The 20,251-nt window shown below is 43.3% G+C and overlaps 1 protein-coding gene across 2 annotated transcripts; it reads left to right on the forward strand.

Moving 5' to 3' along the window:
* Window positions 1–10,419: 10,419 nt before the first annotated feature.
* Window positions 10,420–19,747, forward strand: LOC125552386 (vegetative cell wall protein gp1-like). 2 transcript variants are annotated; one of them, XM_048715919.1, is made up of 8 exons: window positions 10,422–10,979; window positions 11,416–11,564; window positions 11,648–11,696; window positions 12,449–12,532; window positions 13,103–13,222; window positions 18,400–18,462; window positions 18,980–19,056; window positions 19,361–19,747. In XM_048715919.1, the coding sequence occupies exons 1-8, from the start codon at window positions 10,485–10,487 to the stop codon at window positions 19,452–19,454; spliced, it is 1,131 nt and encodes a 376-aa protein (XP_048571876.1). In that variant the 5' UTR covers window positions 10,422–10,484; the 3' UTR covers window positions 19,455–19,747. The 2 variants fall into 2 exon arrangements, with proteins under 2 accessions (XP_048571877.1, XP_048571876.1); XM_048715920.1 differs by lacking the exon at window positions 18,400–18,462 and having other exon boundaries at window positions 10,420–10,979.
* The last annotated feature ends 504 nt before the right edge of the window (window positions 19,748–20,251 follow it).

Consider the following 20,251-nt stretch of genomic DNA (forward strand, 5'->3'; position numbering starts at 1 on the left):
ACCTCTCCATCATACGGAGTGACAAATCCCAGTCTCGATTCGTGCTAACCCAACAGACACTTTCAGAGATACCTGTAGTGTACCTTTATAGCCACCCAGTTACGTTGTGACATCTGGTACACCCAAAGCATTCCTATGGTACCCGGGAGTTGCACAATCTCATGGTCTAAGGAAATGATACTTGACATTGGAAAAGCCTTTAGCAAACGAACTACATGATCTTGTGCTATGATTAGGATTGGGTCTTGTCCATCACATCATTCTCCTAATGATGTGATCCCGTTATCAATGACATCCAATGTCCATGGTGAGGAAACCATGACCATCTATTGATCAAGGGACAATTGCATTTTTGCCCCTAGTTGGTTCCTACCTACGGGTTTTGCCCTTACTTTCCGAGCTTGCTCAGTTTTGCCCTTACTTTTTCCGCCGAGGTCCCTCGAATACCCTTTGACCGTTTAACCAAAACTTTGAAAATTCATAACTAATTCATATGAACTCAGAAAAATGCAAATAAGATATCAAAATGTTCAGATAAACATTGCCTTTATGTGCATATCATTTGCATTCAAGGCAAAAACACCCTTTAAACTACCCGAGGTAACTAATGTTATTAACATTATTAAAAATAAAAAGGTACAAACAATGTTTTTTCCATGAATAAAAATTACATGCAAAAGTAGGTGATGTTTTCTGAACATCCTGATATCTTATTTGCATTTTTCAGAGTTCGTATCAATTTGTTATGAAGTTTCCAAATAATGGTCAAAGTCGTTAGAACATTCATAACAAGATGATACGAACTCAGAAAAATGCAAATAAGATATCTGGATGTTCAGTAAACATCACCTACATTTGCATGTAATTTTTATTCATGAAAAAATATGGTTCGTACCTTTTTATTTTTAGTAATGTTAATAACATTAATTACCTCAGGTAGTTTAAAGGGTGCTTTTGTCCTGAATGCAAATGATATGTACATAAAGGTAGTGTTTATCTGAACATTTTGATATCTTATTTGCATTTTTCTGAGTTCATATGAATTAGTTATGAATTTTCAATGTTTTGTTCAAATGGTCATAGGGCATTCGAGGGACCATGACGGAAAAAGTAAGGGAAAAACTGAGCAAGATCGAAAAGTAAGGGCGAAACCCGTGGGTAGGAACCAACTAGGGGTAAAAATGCAATTGTCCCATTGATCAACGAGGTAGTTAACTAGAGGCTTACTAGGGACATATTACAATTTATGTATTCACACATGTATTACGGTTTCCGGTTAATACAATTATAGCATGAACAATAGACAATTATCATGAACAAGGAAATATAATAATAACCACTTTATTATTGCCTCTAGGGCATATTTCCAACAAAAAACATGGTCTTCAGAAAAAATCGTGCTACCTGTCAATGCAGATAGAACCATGGTTGTACTTGCCCAAGAACCAGCCCCACCACACATAACCCAGACTCACGCAGATTGTACCCCTACCCAGTTGGATAGAGAATCAGCTACGCCCCTTCTAACCCCAACCCCAGTAGATAGTAACCCAGTTCCAGTTGACACAACACCGTCTCCACCACAGAGCACCCAAACACGAGCAGTTAGTAAGGCAACTGCAGTGCCCAAAGCACGAGGACCACCACTCCAAACCCCAAGTCGACGCTTAAAGCAGAAGAAGAATTATTCTCAAGTCAGGTTCCGTAGCTATGGTTCATACTCCTTTGCTCTTGCATCATTGTATTTACTTATACCAGCTGATTTCAAATTTGAAGGATGCAACTGAAACTCCAATGGCGCAACAGGTATGTTTTAAACCTGTTTCTTTAACGTGTTCGCTGTTGTAACTTCCTCTATGTTGATTTCAGTTTCAATTAAATAAATAGTTATGTTCTCATGCCATTCACATTATAAGTGTTGTTATTGTTGTGTAGTTTCCCACACTTATATTATGTCTATGCTGCTTTGTCTTAAATAGATATGATTTGAACTGTCTCTATCTTGATTTGGCAACATAAACTAGAATGATATAGACCATACAGTGACCATACTACATAGATATATGTTTGTTTCATGTTGTTATCCTGTCCACCTTACTACTGAACTGGTTTACCAAAATGAGTTTCATATACAACATGGTAAACCTGTGATGTGTCTGTTTGTTTCTCTTTTAGAATGCGGATAAAATATTGGAGAAGATTACCCCGTTATGCAATGGTAAAGGAAGTAATGCAGATATGGTTCAAGATAGTGAGACATCCCTGTTGGTCTCCAAGAAAGCTGATAAAAACTATACTGAAGACACTGAGACAACCCCAAAGTCCTGTCTTGATGTAGTGTTCGAGTTACTGGCCACTACTGCTGGCACCAGCTCTTTGAACTCGCTACCTGAATCAGTTAGGCTTTTTGAGTCTCAACTTCAAGTTGAAAGACATCGATCAGATGTTCTACGATAGGAAGCCGAAGGACTGAGGATGTCCCTGCAGAATTCAGATGCATACTTTCTGGTGCAACAGCAAGCGCTGGAGGATTTAAGCGCCAAACAAGAGAAAGTTAATAAGCTTGCTAAACATCTTGCCAGCATTATGGGTACCCAGGATATTTTTTCTTGAGATCTTCTGAAGTGGTTTCAGTTCTGGACTTGTTTTGCCGCGGAGTTTATTTGCACTAGTCGCCAACTTTGACAACGAGTGTATGTGATATGCTGCTTTGTTCCCTACATTTGCACTGGTGGTGAACCTTGATGCCCAGTGGATGTAATATGTTCAATAGTCGTGATAGCCTAGCGTAAGTTGCTTGCTTATTTTATTTCCTTGTTGTCTTGTTTATTTGTTTGCTTATAGTCAGTGCGGTTCTTTTTTCGCGGTTTGCTAGTGGCCGCAATAACCTATTTTTTTAAACTAGGCCACGATAACCATGGGCTACATATTTACTGTAGTGACCATGGTCCTTCTACGGGGCGTAGCATCAATGGGCCTTCTACGGGCCGTATGATCGATTGGCCAAACATGGGCCAATAATGGACCGTATTATGTGCCGTAAACGGGCTAGAGTTGGAATCGTCCGTTCCTGGGCCGACCATAATGGGTCATCTTTAATTGGTCGTATTTGATGACGCTATGAAAACAGCCCAGCGAATTAACGGGCCGACTGTAACCACAGGCTGAATTTGGCCCATAAGCAGAAAAGGCCAGTAACAGGCTGTAAGTAACCGACTGCTGGAAATGAGCCCAAGAATAAATGGGCCTTGAGAAGGCCGAAAGATAACACGGGCTGGAAACGGCCCAATGGAATAATGGGCCATTAATGGGTATAAAGCGATACATTGTTCATTACGGGCTAGTTTCACCACGGGCCGTTAATGGGCCAAGAGTTACAAAGGGCCTCATATGGGCCGAAAGACATCATGGGCCAGAAGTTACAACGGGCTGGAATCATATTGGACAGCCCAGATGACGCTACTGGGCCTAATTCGGATAGGCCGTAACGGGTCGTGACTTAGTGGGTTGTAAATGGGCTATATATGAACATGTCGTTAACAGGCTTTCCGTGGTCTAGCCCGCTACCTTTTGACCAAGTCAAACGGGTCAGCCTTTTCATCGGAATGGGCCTCTGTTGGGCCGTGCCATGTGTCGACGTATCATAGGCGCCTTCGGTCCAATGAGTGGATGACATATGTCCCAACGGTGAGCCGACACGTGGTTCCTCTCGCCATTGAGAATTTTACACGTGGAAAATCCCCATTGGTCCGGGCTGTTAACGGGTTATCGGATCCAAACTGGAACCCAATAGCTTAACGGCGACCCGTTACGGTGGATGCCACGTGTCGATTACCCTTGACAAAAGCAATTCTATGACGCGCGATTTATCGTCATGGAAGTGGACACTTCCGTGATGATAATTTTGGTAATGTCATGGAACACTTCTACGATAACACAGGTATGAATATCTTGATTCTGTCATAAAATTATCATGGATGTACATGCATGACAGAAAACGTGACCTACTGTGACAAACATGTATCGTCACGGAAGTGTTTTTTTAGTGATGGGAACCCGCACCACGACCACCTATCAAGTTGGTGGTGCTTTGACGCAGTGAAACTGAAGGAGCATCGGGTGGTGGTGTTGGCGACGCGTCAGTCAATCGAGGTGGAGGCACCAGAGGGTATAAGAACTGGCCGACATGGTGGATCATGAGTCGGGCCCCACCTTAGTTCTTGAGCAGGAAAATGAAGCCGTAGATAGCTAGCGGTGATTAGTCGGGGAAGAAGGCAACTACCCTAACGGTGGAGGGAATAGGGGAGATGGGGGCGTGAAGAACGGGAGGTTAGAGCGGGATTTGATGGAAAATCTTGACTGTAGGATGAAACAAGAAATGGACGCTGTAGGACTAGTCTAACGAATTGTTTACATCAGACTACTAATGGAAAGTGTTTCTCATTTTTTATAGCTAGTTGAGCCCGCCCACCCCCGGGCTAGAGAATGTATCGTAGAAATTCTTAAGTGTAATCCATGTACTCGAGGTCAAATACATTGCTAAAGGGTACCAAAAATATATATGAATAACTAATAACATAGAAATTATGTATGTGCCACATCCCAATAACCCAATTTCAAACTATAACATGAGGAGTTTTAAAAAAACTTATACCTCAAATTAGATTTACTATTATTCATAACATGATTTTATCTTTAGTTTATTGAGTTTGTGGGTCGAATTTAAAATAAATATTTAGTACATTATATGTGAGCCATATACTCATATCCATGTACTCAGATGTTTTCAGCGTTTTTTTACATATAGCAAAGAATCTGGACCTCAGGTGCTCCGATTGCATCGCAAGGTTGGTCCACAAGATACATCATGCATCAAAATTATTTGAGCATGCCACTGTCTAGACAAGCATTCTTCCATGAGGAAATCCTCTACAAAACATGAAAGATGGGGTGTAAGTTGAGTTGTCTTAGTTGACTCATCGTGTTGTCGTGTAGCTGTGAACATTTTTGAACACGTGGATGTCTTTACTTGAAATGGCGTGTTTTTGGCATGGTGTGTGCCTCTTTAGAAAATTTTGACATAGAGTGGAAACAACTATGTACTGTCTTCTGGAAAATATTTCATTTACTTTTCTCTATTTGATTTGTTTGATATTGGAAGGGGTTTAAAACTAATTTCATTGCAAACATGGACTAAGTGAAAAAACATGCCAAAGGGCCATTCAATTTTTTGATGTCTCTGCTGTCAGGTGGGTCCACCTTAGTGTATATGTTCATCCCCCACACCCTCTGATGTGTCCCGTACCCTACTATATATAAACCACCTGGCCCTGATTTGGACCAACCTAGATCCCATCCCCTTTCCCCCTCTACCAAGTGGCGGCGGTAGGCAAGACATGGGAGAATCATGGTAGAAAAGGGCGACTAAGGAATAGCTCCACTTGACGGGGTTGGGATCAAGTTGCGACCATCGGGTCAGGCAAAGAAGATCTAGCAACCAGTAAGCGTTGAAAAAACGAGCATCGACGAATCTCAACACGGTAAGAAACTTGTCTCTAATGTCGTCGAGCAGATCTGGTCGCGACTATAACTCCAATAGTAGCGGTGATGAGTGGGTACCAAGAAGTCAACGACCACGGCAACAAAAAGGGCGAGCAAAGAAGGCAACACCTATAGAGGTTGGTCTGCTTGAATCCTTCAACCCCTCCCCACCCCTTTTCATCGCCTCTAATGCAGACATGAGACCAAAAGTGCTAGGGGATTTTGCTCCTCGTGTGAGCTTTAGTTGGTCTATCTTCTTTATCTCATACCTTTTCAAATCTTGTGTTACTTTTAAATCATATGAATAACATCGAACATTTGCGTCGGTGAGTGCGCCAATTAATGTTCCTTCTTACCCTTGACATATCTCCTTTGAACATGGGGTATGGATATAGATCTAGATTTCTTTGGTGTATATGAAGACATTTTTTGCTTAAAGGGTGCAATGCCTGGTATGCCATTAAGGAATCATTTCAAAACAGTCTTAGGTACATCATCAGATCTTAGGTAAGTGTACTGTCAACTGTTGGCTTACACCCGATTTGCGTTGCGTCGTATGGATGAAAGTGGTCCCGACAATATTGGTCAATGATGTGTGTGGCGTTGCAAATAATGGGCTTTTATCGGGGCAGTGACTTTCCTCACCAATTGGAAGCGTCTCTTTCTCAATGGCAACCATTTTTTTGCACGATAAGGCCACATCACCCTCCATCCCCGGTGTCGTGCCACGAGTAGTGGTGGCAGGCGTGATGTCATGTCCCGAGCAACCTCCCCGAGGGGTTCCCATAGCTCTGTAGCCTAGCTCAAGGTGAATAGCTAGGTTTCTCGCCCTAAGATTTTTGGATCTCACTATTTGGATGCCTATGTGCATGGTCATGCGTTGGTGATTTATAGACTATGAAATCACTAAGAAAATCATAGTATCTTGTTGTCTAAGCACATGTTATCCGATTTTACATAGTGATGATTTGTGATCTATTATACAATTTTAGGCATTGTGCTGATTAGGATATTCCTCTGTCAGGACTTTGAGGTTCTCTTATAATGTTTGTTTCTTGGGTTAATTTAGGTTACTCCAATTCCAGTTGTTACTCCACCTGCAGTTGTTGCTTCAGCTCCTCAAGAGCATGTAAACACAAAGGAAAGGTAAGGAACAAAACTACAGGTGTATTATCTATCTTCCATGACAAAAATTTGGAAGTGAAAATTTGTAATCTTGAATTCATTGCAGAGAAGGCACTAAAGAAGATTGTACAACTATGGTGATCAATGATCGCAAAGTAAGTGCACATTTATTAACACCTCCTCTTTAGACATAAAGTTGAGAGTTGCAGTATCTTGTACTATGATTAATGGTCTAGTAATAGAGAATAGTTATATTGTTTGACTACTTTACATGTTAATCGTTGTTTCAAATGCAACTGGATCTTCAGATAAATGTATATTTATCACATACATTGGAAGTGTGGGTGACATGAGCTTGCAATACTTGACACGCCATTTTGAAATCATTCCAAAAGAGTCTTAGGTACATCGTAAGATCATAGGAAAAATATACTAGTCAATTATTGGCATACATTCGATCCGACTTGCGTCATATGGATGAAAGTGATCTTGAAGATATTGGTTGGTAACGTATGTAGCTAGCGTTCAAAATCACGAGCTGCAGGCAGATAGTCGACTTCCTCATCAAGGGGGGCATCCTGGTTTGCCCCTCTCTCGTAGTGGACCTGGTCCTTTTCTCAATGGCGATCATTTTCTTTTTGGCACGACAAGGCACGACTAGTTGGGCAAGTGTTTGTTGGGAGTAGTCAAACTCACTTGCTTTTTATTATGTCTTATACCACTTTACACATTGTGTCAATTAGGATATTCCTTAGCCATACATTTTGCCATATAAGACTTGTGAGGTTCTCTGTAACATTTTTTTGGTAATTTAGGTTACTCCAGTTCCAAGTGTTACTCCATATGTAGCTGTTACTCCATCTCCTCAACAACATGCTATCACAAAGGAAAGGTAAAGAACAAAACTAAAAGTGTATAATCTGTCTTCCCTAATGACAAATTATAACTGAAAATTTGTAATCCTAAATTCATTGCAGAAAAAGTATCAAAGTACATGGTACAACTATGGTGACCAATGATCGCAATGTAAGTGCATTAAAACCTTTCTGCAAGCATATAGTTGAGAGGTTCAACATCTCGTACTATGGTTAATGGTCCAGTAAGACTAAAGGAATGCTACTTTTTCACTAGTTTACATGTCCAATTACTGTTTCAAATGCGACAAAATCTTGAGTTACCATGTATTTCAAACCCATGTCCAATTATTGTTGGCATACACCCAATTTGCCTCACATCGGGTATGCATGAAAGTGCTCCCAGAGATATTGGTCAGTGACGTGTCTAGCGTTGCAAATAACGAGCTTCTAGCAGAGAGTATACTTCCTCGCCAATCGGGGGGGGGGGGGTACTGTTTTGCACCTCTCTCGTAGTAGACTTGGCCTCTTTCTCAGTGACGATCATTTTTCTCTTTGGCATGACAAGGCGATGATGACCGTGCGAGTGTTTCTTGGGAGTTGTGAACTCGCTTGATCTACATTCTGATATATACTATTTTCAACATTGTGTTGATTAGGGTATTCCTTAGCCATAAGTTTTGTTGTATATGAGTGTGAGGTTCTCTTATAAGGTTTTTGTGTGCGGGTAATTTAGGTTACTCCGATTCCAACTATTACTCCATCTCCTCGAGAGCATGCCAACACAAAGGAAAGGTAAAGAACATAACTATAAGTGTATAATCTGTCTCTCGTGATGAAAATTTGCAAGCAAAAATTTATAACCTTGAACTCATTGTAGAGAAAGTAATAAAGAAGATGCTACAACTGTGGTGATCAATGCCCTCAATGTAAGTGCACTAAAACCCCTCTTTAGACATAGAGTTGAGAAAGTGCAGTATCTTATGGCTATTTTTCTAGTAAGAGGAAAATAATTACACTTTTGACTAGTTTTACTTGTCTAGTTACTGCTCAAATGCAATTAGATCTTTAGTTACCTATATATTTGTCACCGTGTAAGGTGCATGTGTGACATGAGTTTGCAATGCCTGTCATGCCATTGTGTAATTATTCCAAAAGAGTCTTACGTACACCGTAAGGGCATCTTCAACGTGAACCCTAAAAATGCCCACATTCGTTTGTACGTAGCTGCCCGGGCATAGTTTACCATCCAACATGGTATCCCATTGGTGTATGGACCTGTCCGAAATCCCACAAATCAGACACAAACCAGGTGGCTTTGCATGTGTCCAGACCACTGCCACCTACACGTTCGCCACCCCGGACCCACTCAAATCCTCTCCCACGCCCTCTCTCGCATGAAGCGGTTGTCACACATTCATGCTGGTGAGCGTCGCATGATGGCTCAGAGCGGACACGACCTCTCACTAGAGCCGACATTGAAGTGGAACACCGTCAGAGAGCGCCACCTGCACCGCGTCCCAGTCTCCGCGCCTGTTCAATACCGCAGCGACGTTACTGGACGGGACGACTATGTACCACATTCAAACCGATTGCCCGTCCGTCAGCCAGCCAACATTAAATAGGCATGACGGCCCAGAAACCCACTCCAATGCCCGCATTGACACAATCCACCGCTTGGCCTTGCCGGTACCCGCTATTTGAACATGGCCTCGCCCGATACCATTCGTGCCACACTAGGTCTGCTTCCAATCCTCCTCCGTGCACCACCTCCGCCATGATCGCGAGCTCTCTAGAGCGACGAGGAGAAGAATGAGGTGGCCGTCCTTGTGGCTGGCTGGCAGGGCCGTCATGCTCGGTGAATACAAGTAAGCATGCCAGCTACCTCGCGGGAGGTGAGCGACGACGACTCGACGATGAGCCGGCACCCCTGCATGCGCCGATCCATGTCAGCCTCACCATGAAGGAGCAGTAGGCACACTTCGCTGCCGTCATGGCGGAGGAGCAACCAACACCGTGTGTCGGCGTTCCAACTAGCACATGAGGAGCAACACTACAACCTCTCACTCCTCGCGTATCACCGGCTGGTGGAGTGCCAAATCTACGGTGTGTTCACGAGCGAGGAGGCCGTGGCAGCCATGGCCGCGGTGAACCCGAACTTCGTCGAGGAGCAGCGGACACTCGACGAGGCCACATGCAGCGGGCGCGCGGTGGCATCAAAAGCGCAAGCGGTATGCAACGGGAACGCCAAACAGTTGTGTGCCATTGGCACCGCTACTACCACGAGGCCGACCCGTTCACGTCCATTGTTGACCTCACCTCCAACGGCGATGGCCAGGCGCAAACTCTGATGAGGAAGGATAGGGCATGGGAGACGACGCTGCCTCGTGTCCCATGTGGGCCTGTCCGTGTCCAATGTTTCACTCTTCCTCGCCGGAGACTGCAACTTTACTTCCCGCGGCGCATGGCTGCTGAACATGGACCCGAAGGGAAACAACAAGGACTTGGAGGATGGACTCTGGTGGAGATTTAGAATATGTTAACTTCAAGACGCTTCTTTTAATGAAACTTTTGACAAAGGGTGGGATTTATTGACTTAAAATGAAGCATCGAGGGCTTCACAAATTGACCAACCAGTTCCTTTTTATTTTACGCTCTCGGTAACATGTCAGCAGTCAGCTTGTACTGTTTCTTTGACGCTGTTAGAACGTGCGGGCTTCACAAATGGACCAACCAATTCCTTTTTATTTTACCGAAGAGAAGCTTCTGTCTTTTTTTTTTCTTGAGAAGAAATAGCTACAGAACATTCGGCCGCGCCGCCCAGCGCCGCAAAGCGGCCCGCCCCCGCCCAGCCCAAAAATTTCGAAATAAAATCCCCAGCCGAGAGGCGCGTGTTTTCAAAGCCATTTTTCAAAGCGGAGACCCCACCAAACCCCTGTCTCTCGATCCTCGCGAGTCAGCGCCATGTCGTCCCCACCACCACAGCGGCCACCACCCACCACCACTGCTCCCCCGCCTACCGCCACGCCCCCTCCTCCTCCGGCCACCGCCCCGCAGCCCCTGCCGCGCGCCTTCCTCGCCACCTCCGCCGCGCCGCAGCGTGCCGCCAACTCGACCCCGACCCCGTCGCCGCTCTTCACCGGCCGCCCATTGAACCCTAACCCTAGCCACCCCTCCCCCGCGCACGGCATCCTCTACCCCGTCGGCACATCGTCCACCATCCCCGCCGCCGCCGCCGCCGCGGCGAACCATCGCCGCGCCCCCGACGTCGGCGTTGCGTACCCGCGCGCCCACGCCCACGCCGTCGCTGTCCCCGTCACAGCAACGTCTCAGCAGCCCCAGGCGCCAGCGCAGCAGCGGTCCTACGCAGCGGTGCCTCGGGCGGTGGTGGCGGGCGTGACCCCGCGCCCAGAACACCCTCCCCGAGGGGTTCCAATAGCCCCGCATCCTCAGCTCAAGGTGAATGGCTATTTTTTAGTTTCTGGGCTTCGACTGGAAGGGAATTATACTAAACCTCGACCCTTCCCTTAATTCTCACCCTGAGGCTTTTGGATCTCGCCGACTGAATGCCTAGTCGGTAATGCAGCTAGGGTTTCATACGCAGATTGAGGTTTACTGCACTCATTTTGGCAATCTGATGAAGTATTGTTGTTGAGATAGGGCCGCCTTGTGAATGGTCAGGCGCTGGTGATTTATAGACTGTGAAATCATCGGAGAAAGGAAATCATAGTATCTTGTTGTCTGAGCACATGTTATTTGATTTTACACAGTGCTGTTTCATGTTCTGATTTATGGCCTTTCAGGCATTGTGTTGATTAGGATATTCCTTACCTGTAAATTATGCTGTCAGGATTTGTGAGGTTCTCTTGTAACATTTGTTTTTTGGGTAATGTAGGTTAATGCTGTTCCAGCTGTTACTCCATCTCTGGCTGCTACTCCATCTCCAGCTGTTACTCCATCTCTAGTTGTTACTCCATCTCCAGCTGTTACCCCATCTCCAGCTTTTACTCCATTTCCTCAGGAGCATGTCACCACAAAGGAAAGGTAAATAATGAAACTGCAAGCTTATAGTTTGTCTCTCGGACTGAAAGTTTTAAGTGAAAATTTGTAACTTGGATTTATTGCAGAGAAAGTACCAAAGAAAACGCTTCAACTGTGGTGATCAATGACCGCAAAGTAAGTCCATCTTTATTAAAACTTCCTCTTTACACATAGAGTTGAGAGATGTCATATCTTGTACTATGGTTAACACTCTAGTAAAAGGGGAACGATTCTACTTTTTGACTAGTTTACATGTCCAGTTACTGTTGCAAATGCAATTATGCAAATGGATCTCCAGTTACCTGTATATTTGTGATGCACGGAAGATGTATGGTGGGTGCCTGGGTGGAATTTGTAATTGTACTGATTAGAGTTGACATATGCAATATTTGTGCTCATTTGTGCTATGGTTAATGGTCTAGTAAGAGGAGAATGGTTATACTATTTGACTAGTTTTAACATGTCCAGTTACTACTGCAAATGCAAATGGATCTTTAGTTGCCTTTAAATTTCTGACTCTCATCAGATGTGTGCATGACATGAGTTTGCACTTTGTACTGATTATTGAAATGCTATTTTAGTTCCTATGGTAATATGACCTTATGGGGTGTAGTCTTTTTTACCATCGAGATGAAAAATGATCTAAAAATATTCCATTTTAAGCAAGCTCCTAATTCATTTTATGAGGGGTCATGATGCTGAGATTATATGTTTAGGTACTAATCAGATAAGCTTAGTACCTGAGTCGTAACAAAGTAGACCTTCGGCTCAGGAAGGACAAGTATATGTCGATCAAATTTCTCAATTCCTTGTTTGTCATCTAGATAGGCGAGTTCGATATCGTACTAGAACTGACATTTCTTCTGATCTTTTTTATTGTTCCAAAGGTTAACGTGTTAGACAGTGAGTCAGGATCCTTGTATGCTCTTTGTCGATCTTGGCTACGCAATGGTGTTCCACATGAAATTCAGGTTGGCATACTTCCATTCTTTCACCTTTCCTGCTTGTTGAACATTTTCTTTACTCTGGCATTCTCTGCATCAGCTTCTTTTATGTTTGAACACGCTTCAGATGTCTCTCTGGTGGTTTTTGCACTTCAAAATGCTGTCTTTGACTCCTTGATTAAATCTATGGATTTTCCTTAGATAAATATTCTATATGCTCGCTGAGAAAGAAAACATGTTATTAGTTAGGTAATTTTATGTTAGGAAATTTGGTCTATGGGTATTGGTCAAAGTAAATCTAGGAATTTTTATTCTAGGACCCATATATTTTCTTGAAATTATTATTCATTAATCCTGGTAATGCTCACTCTTATTTGCTTTAATTGCATCTATGTATTCTGTACACCAAAACATGATTTGAGTTAAACAGGACCTTCACTTTCTGTCCACAAAGATCATCCATAGATATCTGTGTCCTACTGTAGGACTGGATTTATTGTTGTGTGTTTTGGGGCTCCCCTCATATTACTTTCAGAGGTTATATATTTGTATTTTCTTATTCAAATTTCTTATCACTTGTGTCATTTTTGTTTTCAGCCAAGCTTTGTTGGAAACGTTGCACCACTTCTTCCAAGACCTTTGCCTGCTTCAGTTGTAGATTTTAGGATGTCAGAAAAGGACAATGATGTTGAGAATCAAGTTTCAGAAGAAGAGCAGGTATCTTGTAAAAATCATCTTTACAACATTGCTACGTTGATTCGACATACCTCTTAGTTATAATATTTTCCTGGCAATTCTGGATTGTAAATGACATCTATATTTTCCCAATCCTATAGCCAGTTTTAGGTTTTTGAACAGTTAAACTTGCTTCCATCAGTAGCAATATCTGTTTTCTGAAACATTCCTTTATAGAGACGGGAGGGTATTTGCTAATTCGTTATCAATACCACTGAATAGTAGGTCAATTGGCGCAGTTTGTTTCATACTCTGATACAAGTCTTGTGTTCTGTCAAAAAGAGGATTGATGGAGCTATAGTTTCATTTATTCATGTTTTGATCCATTTTCCTCTACCCAAGTACAGAGTTCCCTTCCACTTTCTTGTTTGGGACTCGAATTGATTAGAGCGGGAGTTTCAGTTCTGGCTTGTTTCATTCATTCTTTTTTTTTTTGAGCGGTAAAGGACAGTAGGAGAGGCTCCTACTGTCTTGTATTTAAATTTCTGTATTACATGTACAACAAGCCACTACCATCATCCACCTACATCTCCCATCCCAGAGAAGGGAGTGAGGGAGACATGGGTTGGATGATAGGGGAAGGGGGGCTAAAAGAGGGAAAACAGTGAAGGGGAAGATGCCGCCTACACAAGGGTGCTAATCAAAGAATCAATAAAAGGCCCAAGTCTAGGCTTAGCTCTATGGGCTAAGAGGGCAAAGTCTAACTTGAATCTGTTGGTCCAGGATCTATGAGTTGGAGGGATTCGTTGGGAAATTTTGCCGTTCCTCTCTTTCCATATACCCCACGCTGTCGTGAAAACCTCCATGAACATTGGTCTCGACCATCCATCCCTAGTGGCAAAAAAAACGGGCAGCCCCAGTGCATGTAGCTCCCGCTTGCGCAGGGTCTGGGGAAGGGTCCGACCACTTTGGGTCTATTGTACGCAGCCTTTCCCTACATTTCTGTAAGAGGCTGTTTCCAGGACTTGAACCCGTGACCTCATGGTCACAAGGCAGCAGCTTTACCATCCATCCCTAGTGGAATGAATCAAATTTAGTCTGTTGCCATCTGAGAGCCAGGTCATTTGCAGGTCTTCCCAACACTTCTTGCTGAATGGGCACGTGAAAAACAAGTGCTCCACCATTTCTTCAGACCCCGAGTCACATAGGACACAGTCCACGTTCTCGTCCACATTGAAGTTTTCGTATTGATTCTGTCAGCTAGGATCAGCCACTCAAAAAACATTGAGCTTCATTATACAGGCCAACTTTCAGATCCACACAAACGCCTTGTCGGCTGTGATGACCTTGAAATAGAATTTGTAGTATTTGGCAGACGAAAAGCTCTCCCCCCAGGTACAGACCCATTTGTCTCTCGTTGCGTTATCGGGTGACGTCGAGGCAGTCAACAGTTGCATGTCTTGGACCTCCTCATACACTTCCACGGAGAGGGGCGGGTGGAATCCTTGACTGATGTCCTCAATACCAAGTAATTCTGCCACAGAGGCGTCCTCGATTTTATTTAGAGAATGCTCGGGGGTGTGTATCACCAATGATCTCGTCTGGCCATAAATCGTTCCAAAACAGAGAAGTGGATCCATCCCCGATCTGAACTCTCGTGATCCTCTGTAAATATCATTCAGCTGCATTATGTCTTCCCACCAGAACGAGCCGTAAATTTCCGAAGCGTGAGGGACCTTGTCAGCATAGTACGTAGCCCACACTAGGTCGACCCAAGGCACGTCCTTTTTGTTGTAGAAGTTGTGTAGGTGTTTGAGAAGCAGACCCGTGTTTTCCACCTGAAGATTTATTATGGCAAGGCCCCTTTCTTCTTCGGGCGACAAACAATGCCCCACGCAGCAAGAGAGTTGCATGATTCTCCATTTCCCCACGCAGCAAGAAAGTTGCATGATTCTCCATTTTCCATTTACTTACGCCAAAGACATCTTCTTCGGATCTTGTCGAGGTGCTCAATCAGCTTTGGAGGGAATTTAATGGTGCACATTGGGTAGATTATCATAGAGGTCAGGACTGAATTCAGGAGCTGAAGTTTCCTGCCATCAGAGAGCATGCTGTGCGATGAAGACAATCGCCTCTCAACACTGTTCACCACTGGCATAAGATCTGTCATCGTTGGTCTTGTAGTTCCCATTGGCAATCCCAGATAGGTGAATGGCATCGAACGATCGAGCACCGAAAGATTTGAGCTAATTCAGCAGCCAGAGCTCCAGTAGTATTGATGGCTACTAGGACAGATTTCTGAAAATTAATTTCAGACCAATGGAATCAGCATAATCCATTTTGCTAGCTTTTGTAGGGCACGCTGGCATGACAAGTATCATGTCATCGCCGTACTGTATCACTGGGTAATCTGGTGATCCTCGTGCAGGGATGGGGAGTTCAATTATGTTGGGCCGATGTGCTTCGTTGATAGCCGACTGGAGAAGATCTGCCGCAAGAATGAAAATGAGGGGGGAAAGAGGATCCTCCTGACGGACACTGCGTTGACAGATGAATTGTCTGCCGGGCACGCCATTCAACAGCACCGACGACGTCCCAGAGTTGAAGATACACTCAATCCACCCAAGCCAGCGAGCGTCGAAGCCCATGTTCTTCATAATTTCCAGCATAGCAGAGTGTTCAATTGTATCGAAGGCTTTGGCAAAATCCAGCTTTAACAGAACTATTTCTTTTCCAGAGTTTTGACATTGAAAGATGTACTCCTGGATTTTGCGGTCGCCTAGGAAGCCGTACTGGTTCCTATGAACAATTTTCAGTATCAATTTTTGGAGTCGATTTGCAAGGAGTTTTGTAATGATCTTCAAACAGCAGTTCAATAGTGTAATTGGCCTGTAGTCATTTGTTGTTTGAGGCGATCCAGTTTTCGGGATAAGAGTAATGAATCCCGAATTGATGCTTTTCAGATCGAAGGCTCCATGGTAAAAATCACCACACATCTGATAGAAATCGTTTCTGATGATGTGCCAGCAGGTTTTCAGAAACATGTCAATGAACCTGTCCGGTCCAGGAGCGCGATCAGCAGGCATTTTTTTGACAACCTCGTCAATTTCCTCATGTGTGAAAAGACAATGTTTCCGAACCATGTACCTTTTGGATTATGGATGGTAAATCAAATTTCATAGCCGGAGGGGATGATTCACCTACTCGCTGTTTAAAGGCTTGGAAAAGGACAGCCTCTTTGGCAGCATGATCATGCACTTCAGTGCCATCAGGGAGCTTGAGAGATGCAATTGTGTTTTTTCTGTACCGTTCAGTTGCCAAGGCTTGAAAAAGCTTGGTGTTCTCTTCTCCGTATTTAATCCGTCGAATAGTGCAACGCTTCTTCCAGTAGGCGTTTTGGTGCTGCAGGAGGGTGAGGAGATGGGCTTTGACAATCCTTCTGATGTTCTTCTCTGGGGTAGATAGTGGCCGTAGGTCTTCGAGCCCATCGGAGACAGGTTTTCCTAGAGCCATCGCCGTAGTGTTTGGATACGAGAGAGTCCAATTACTCGAAGAGAAAACCCAATCAAGTTGTTCCAGCAAGGGATCCTCTTGCATATTGCTCCAGGTGAATGAGTGCCCTTTTAGGGGAATTTCAACTAGTGCCTGACTGCGGATTACGTCATTGGATAACATGATATCATTTAGGTCTCCTCCAGGTTTATTCCTGTTACTTACGGATCTTATGAAATTAAAATCGCCCAAGAGGAGTTCTGGATGTTTAGGTCATAAAGCCAAGAAGCGAAAGAATTCCTGTCTTCGCCACGACATGGGCCATATATATTGAAAAGCTTCCAAACATTTCCAGATAACTTAGAAGTAAATTCAATACCCAGTGCAAAAATATCAGAGAAAGTAGTTACTCCATCACAGACTGAACTATTCCACACGGAAGCAAATTTATCGAATTTTCGGGGACAAAGATCTTGATGAAGTTCAAATCAAAGTGCATATGCTTGGTCTCTTGCAAACATATTACATCACAACCACTGATAGAAATGGCGTTTCTTATAGCTAGTAGCTTATCATCTGAATTTATTCCGCGCACATTCCAAACAAGCACCTTCCATTGTTTCTTACCAGACATGGATGATTATGTAGTGGAGGAGGAAGAAGTCTCTTCCGGCGGCTCAGCCGTCAACTTGGAAGTGGAGAGCTCTTCGTCTGGAATCCCACATCTGACAGTCCCAATGTGTTGGAGTACTGGAAGCGGGGTAGGATCGCTGCCGTCTTGGCGATGGGAGCAGCAGCAGAGGTGGTGTTGGCCTGGTTTGGAGCAGCTGGGATCATCCTAGGATTGACTTTGCTTTTGGTGGTGCGAGTCTCTGCCAGGGAGGGGCCTTGAATCCGTCGTACTTGTTCCCCCGGTCACTACGACGAAGCTGGGTAGTGATAATTTCAGCAACTATCTTAGTCTTGCGCCCCTTGTTTGCGGTGGGTCTGTCAGAGATCATTGCAGTGGTGTCACTCATTACAATATCATTCCCCAGGCTATCAGACTATATCTGTAGCAACAGGTTTGGTATCTAATTCATGACAAGCTTCATCAGAGTATGATAGAGTAGCAAAGGCAGTGTTCCAATTCATTTGGTCAACTCTAACCACTTCCATTATGTTCAGAGGGACCAGTGTCGGCCAGGTAGTTTTCAGAGCATGAGCAACAAACAAGAACTGCAGTTTCTTGCAGAAAAGAGTAGCATTCTGATCCATACCTGGTTCATAAGTTATCATCAAAGGCATAGCTTTATAGATGTAAGACCTGAAGAAATCAATGAGCTGGTTGAAGGGCAGTACCCTGAAGTTCCTGTGAAGCTGGTTGAAAGGCCTAGGGATGAATTGGTAGGGTGTCACAGGAAAGATGGCCATGGCTTCCAAGCTTTGTGGTGGTGGTGGTGTGCTGGAGGAGCTCATTTCTTTCCGGAACCCCACGATTTGGTTCTCTGTAGGAGCCTGTTGCCTATTCATTTTGGGTTGCCAAATCAAATGCTGACGATCCGCCCTGAAATTACATTGAGATGTATAAATCTGTTTTTTCCTCCATATCAAAGATCCTTGAACATTTCCTTACTTGCTGTGCTCATATATCCTTCCTTTCATGGACTGATTGGCATTCACTTTAGAAATCTGTATCTTAGGCTTCTAGAAATATTTGGCAGTATTAATCCCCTCACAATTTGCAGAGATATGCCCAAGAAAGGAACGCCCTGAGCACCAGAGACGCGATGGACAGAGTATTGACCAATGTAATGTGGATGAGCAGTGTTTCATTCATTCCGTACCCTTTACCTTTTTTCCGTTTATATAAGTGTTTGAAGCCTTATATCCTGCATATGCTAACTGTTGCTTGTGATTGCTTTTAATCCTTATTATGGGTCCATTATTTGTCTGTTCTGGAAAGTGAAACTTGTGTCTCATTTGCTCATGTTGAAGGTTTAAATTGGGTTGGTGAGCATTGCATTAAATAGCATCTAGCTAAACATTCCACACCTAACCTGTTGGCAAGATTGGGCACATCTGTTGTACCTTACCAAAATATGTTAAATTCCGTAGATTATTTCTCATTTGTTGAGACGAAATGGATAAAGGATCAATTTTAAAATGCGACTTTAGGATGGAATTTACTTGTTTTATGACCTTTTATTACCCAGTATGTTTACCCTGCTTTGGTTAATTTTACCTCTTATCTTATTTTTCTATCACCAAAAACACTAGTTGGGGTGTTTAGACTGATACCATTATATTTGATGTTTTATTGCGCAGAATGATACTGCTGCTGAATATACTGCGGCTGACTTGTTGAGGGAGCATGTAACTCGTGCAAAAAATATACGTGCCAAGTATGTACTTCTCCCAGACCTCTTCTGTCTTTTTACTAGAGGTTGAATCAATCACCAGTAGAAGATTAGGCCAATAATAATGTGCAGACAGTAATGTTTTTCAAAATGTGACCAATGTAATCATTTTTGTCTTTGGTGAGTTGTCATTAAGTTTGATAATTAGGTGTGCCTTTTTCCATGTTCAGATCTGTCAGCTTGTTGTATTGGCAAGCTCTCAAGCATGCATTAAAAATGTGAGCATGCCAATATGATCTTGGCTGGATTTTGAGTTAGTCTTTCATTTTAACGTAATTTTGTTTGGCAGATTGCGCAAGGAGCGGCAAGTCCGGATCGAGAGATACAAGCAGCGCCTTGCACTTCTTTTACCTCCACCACCACCCCCACCTAGCGAGCCATGATGGACTTATATACAAACCAACTGATGAGATTGGAAGTGCCATGGCTTCCATGTTGCCTTTGTGTTGTCATGTTAAGTTACAGAATCTGTAGAACCGGAGACAATTCCAGATGTTGTACTGTTACTCTGTTTTAGAATTCATTCCAGCCGCCAAATAATCAACATTAAACTTTGCATCTTTGCTTGGAATGTTTTTCTTCCGGAGAATTTAGCATTTTCTTTTTGGAACATTTGCTCCATGTAAATGTGTGTCGAGAATCTTTCTAGACCAACAATTGAACTATTTCTCTAGTATGGTATAATTTCTGCTCTTTATGTACTCCCTCTGTAAACTAATATAAGAGCGTTTAGATCACTATTTTAGTGATCTAAACTAAATGCCTTTATATTTCTTTACGGAGGGAGTAGTTATTACAGTTGTCATCTGTCAGCTAATTAACCTGTTTTTTTTGTGACGATTGAGATGTTATCAGCCATCAGAAACATGAAGATTTAGACTCGAAGCATGCCTAACTAGGGTATGGGCTCAACGTAAATAACGTGAAGATTTAGACTCGAAGCATGCTTGAGTTTCTCTTGCTTAGCTAGGATAAATAACATATTGCTGGCTGGTAGTTCGTATGCACATCCTAGGTGACTAGTTATTGTCTTTGAGCGGGTTTCATTGACTACACGTAAGAAAATTTTGAGACAGTTATTGTCTTTGTGCAAGTTATTTCTCCCAGAGTTGGGACATTTATTCAGAACATTTCGAATTTTTTTTTACATAAACTCTTCAATGACCATTCGTGAAAAAAT

The sequence above is a fragment of the Triticum urartu genome, chromosome 4, assembly GCF_003073215.2.
Source record: "Triticum urartu cultivar G1812 chromosome 4, Tu2.1, whole genome shotgun sequence".
In the NCBI taxonomy this organism is placed as follows: Eukaryota; Viridiplantae; Streptophyta; class Magnoliopsida; order Poales; family Poaceae; genus Triticum; species Triticum urartu.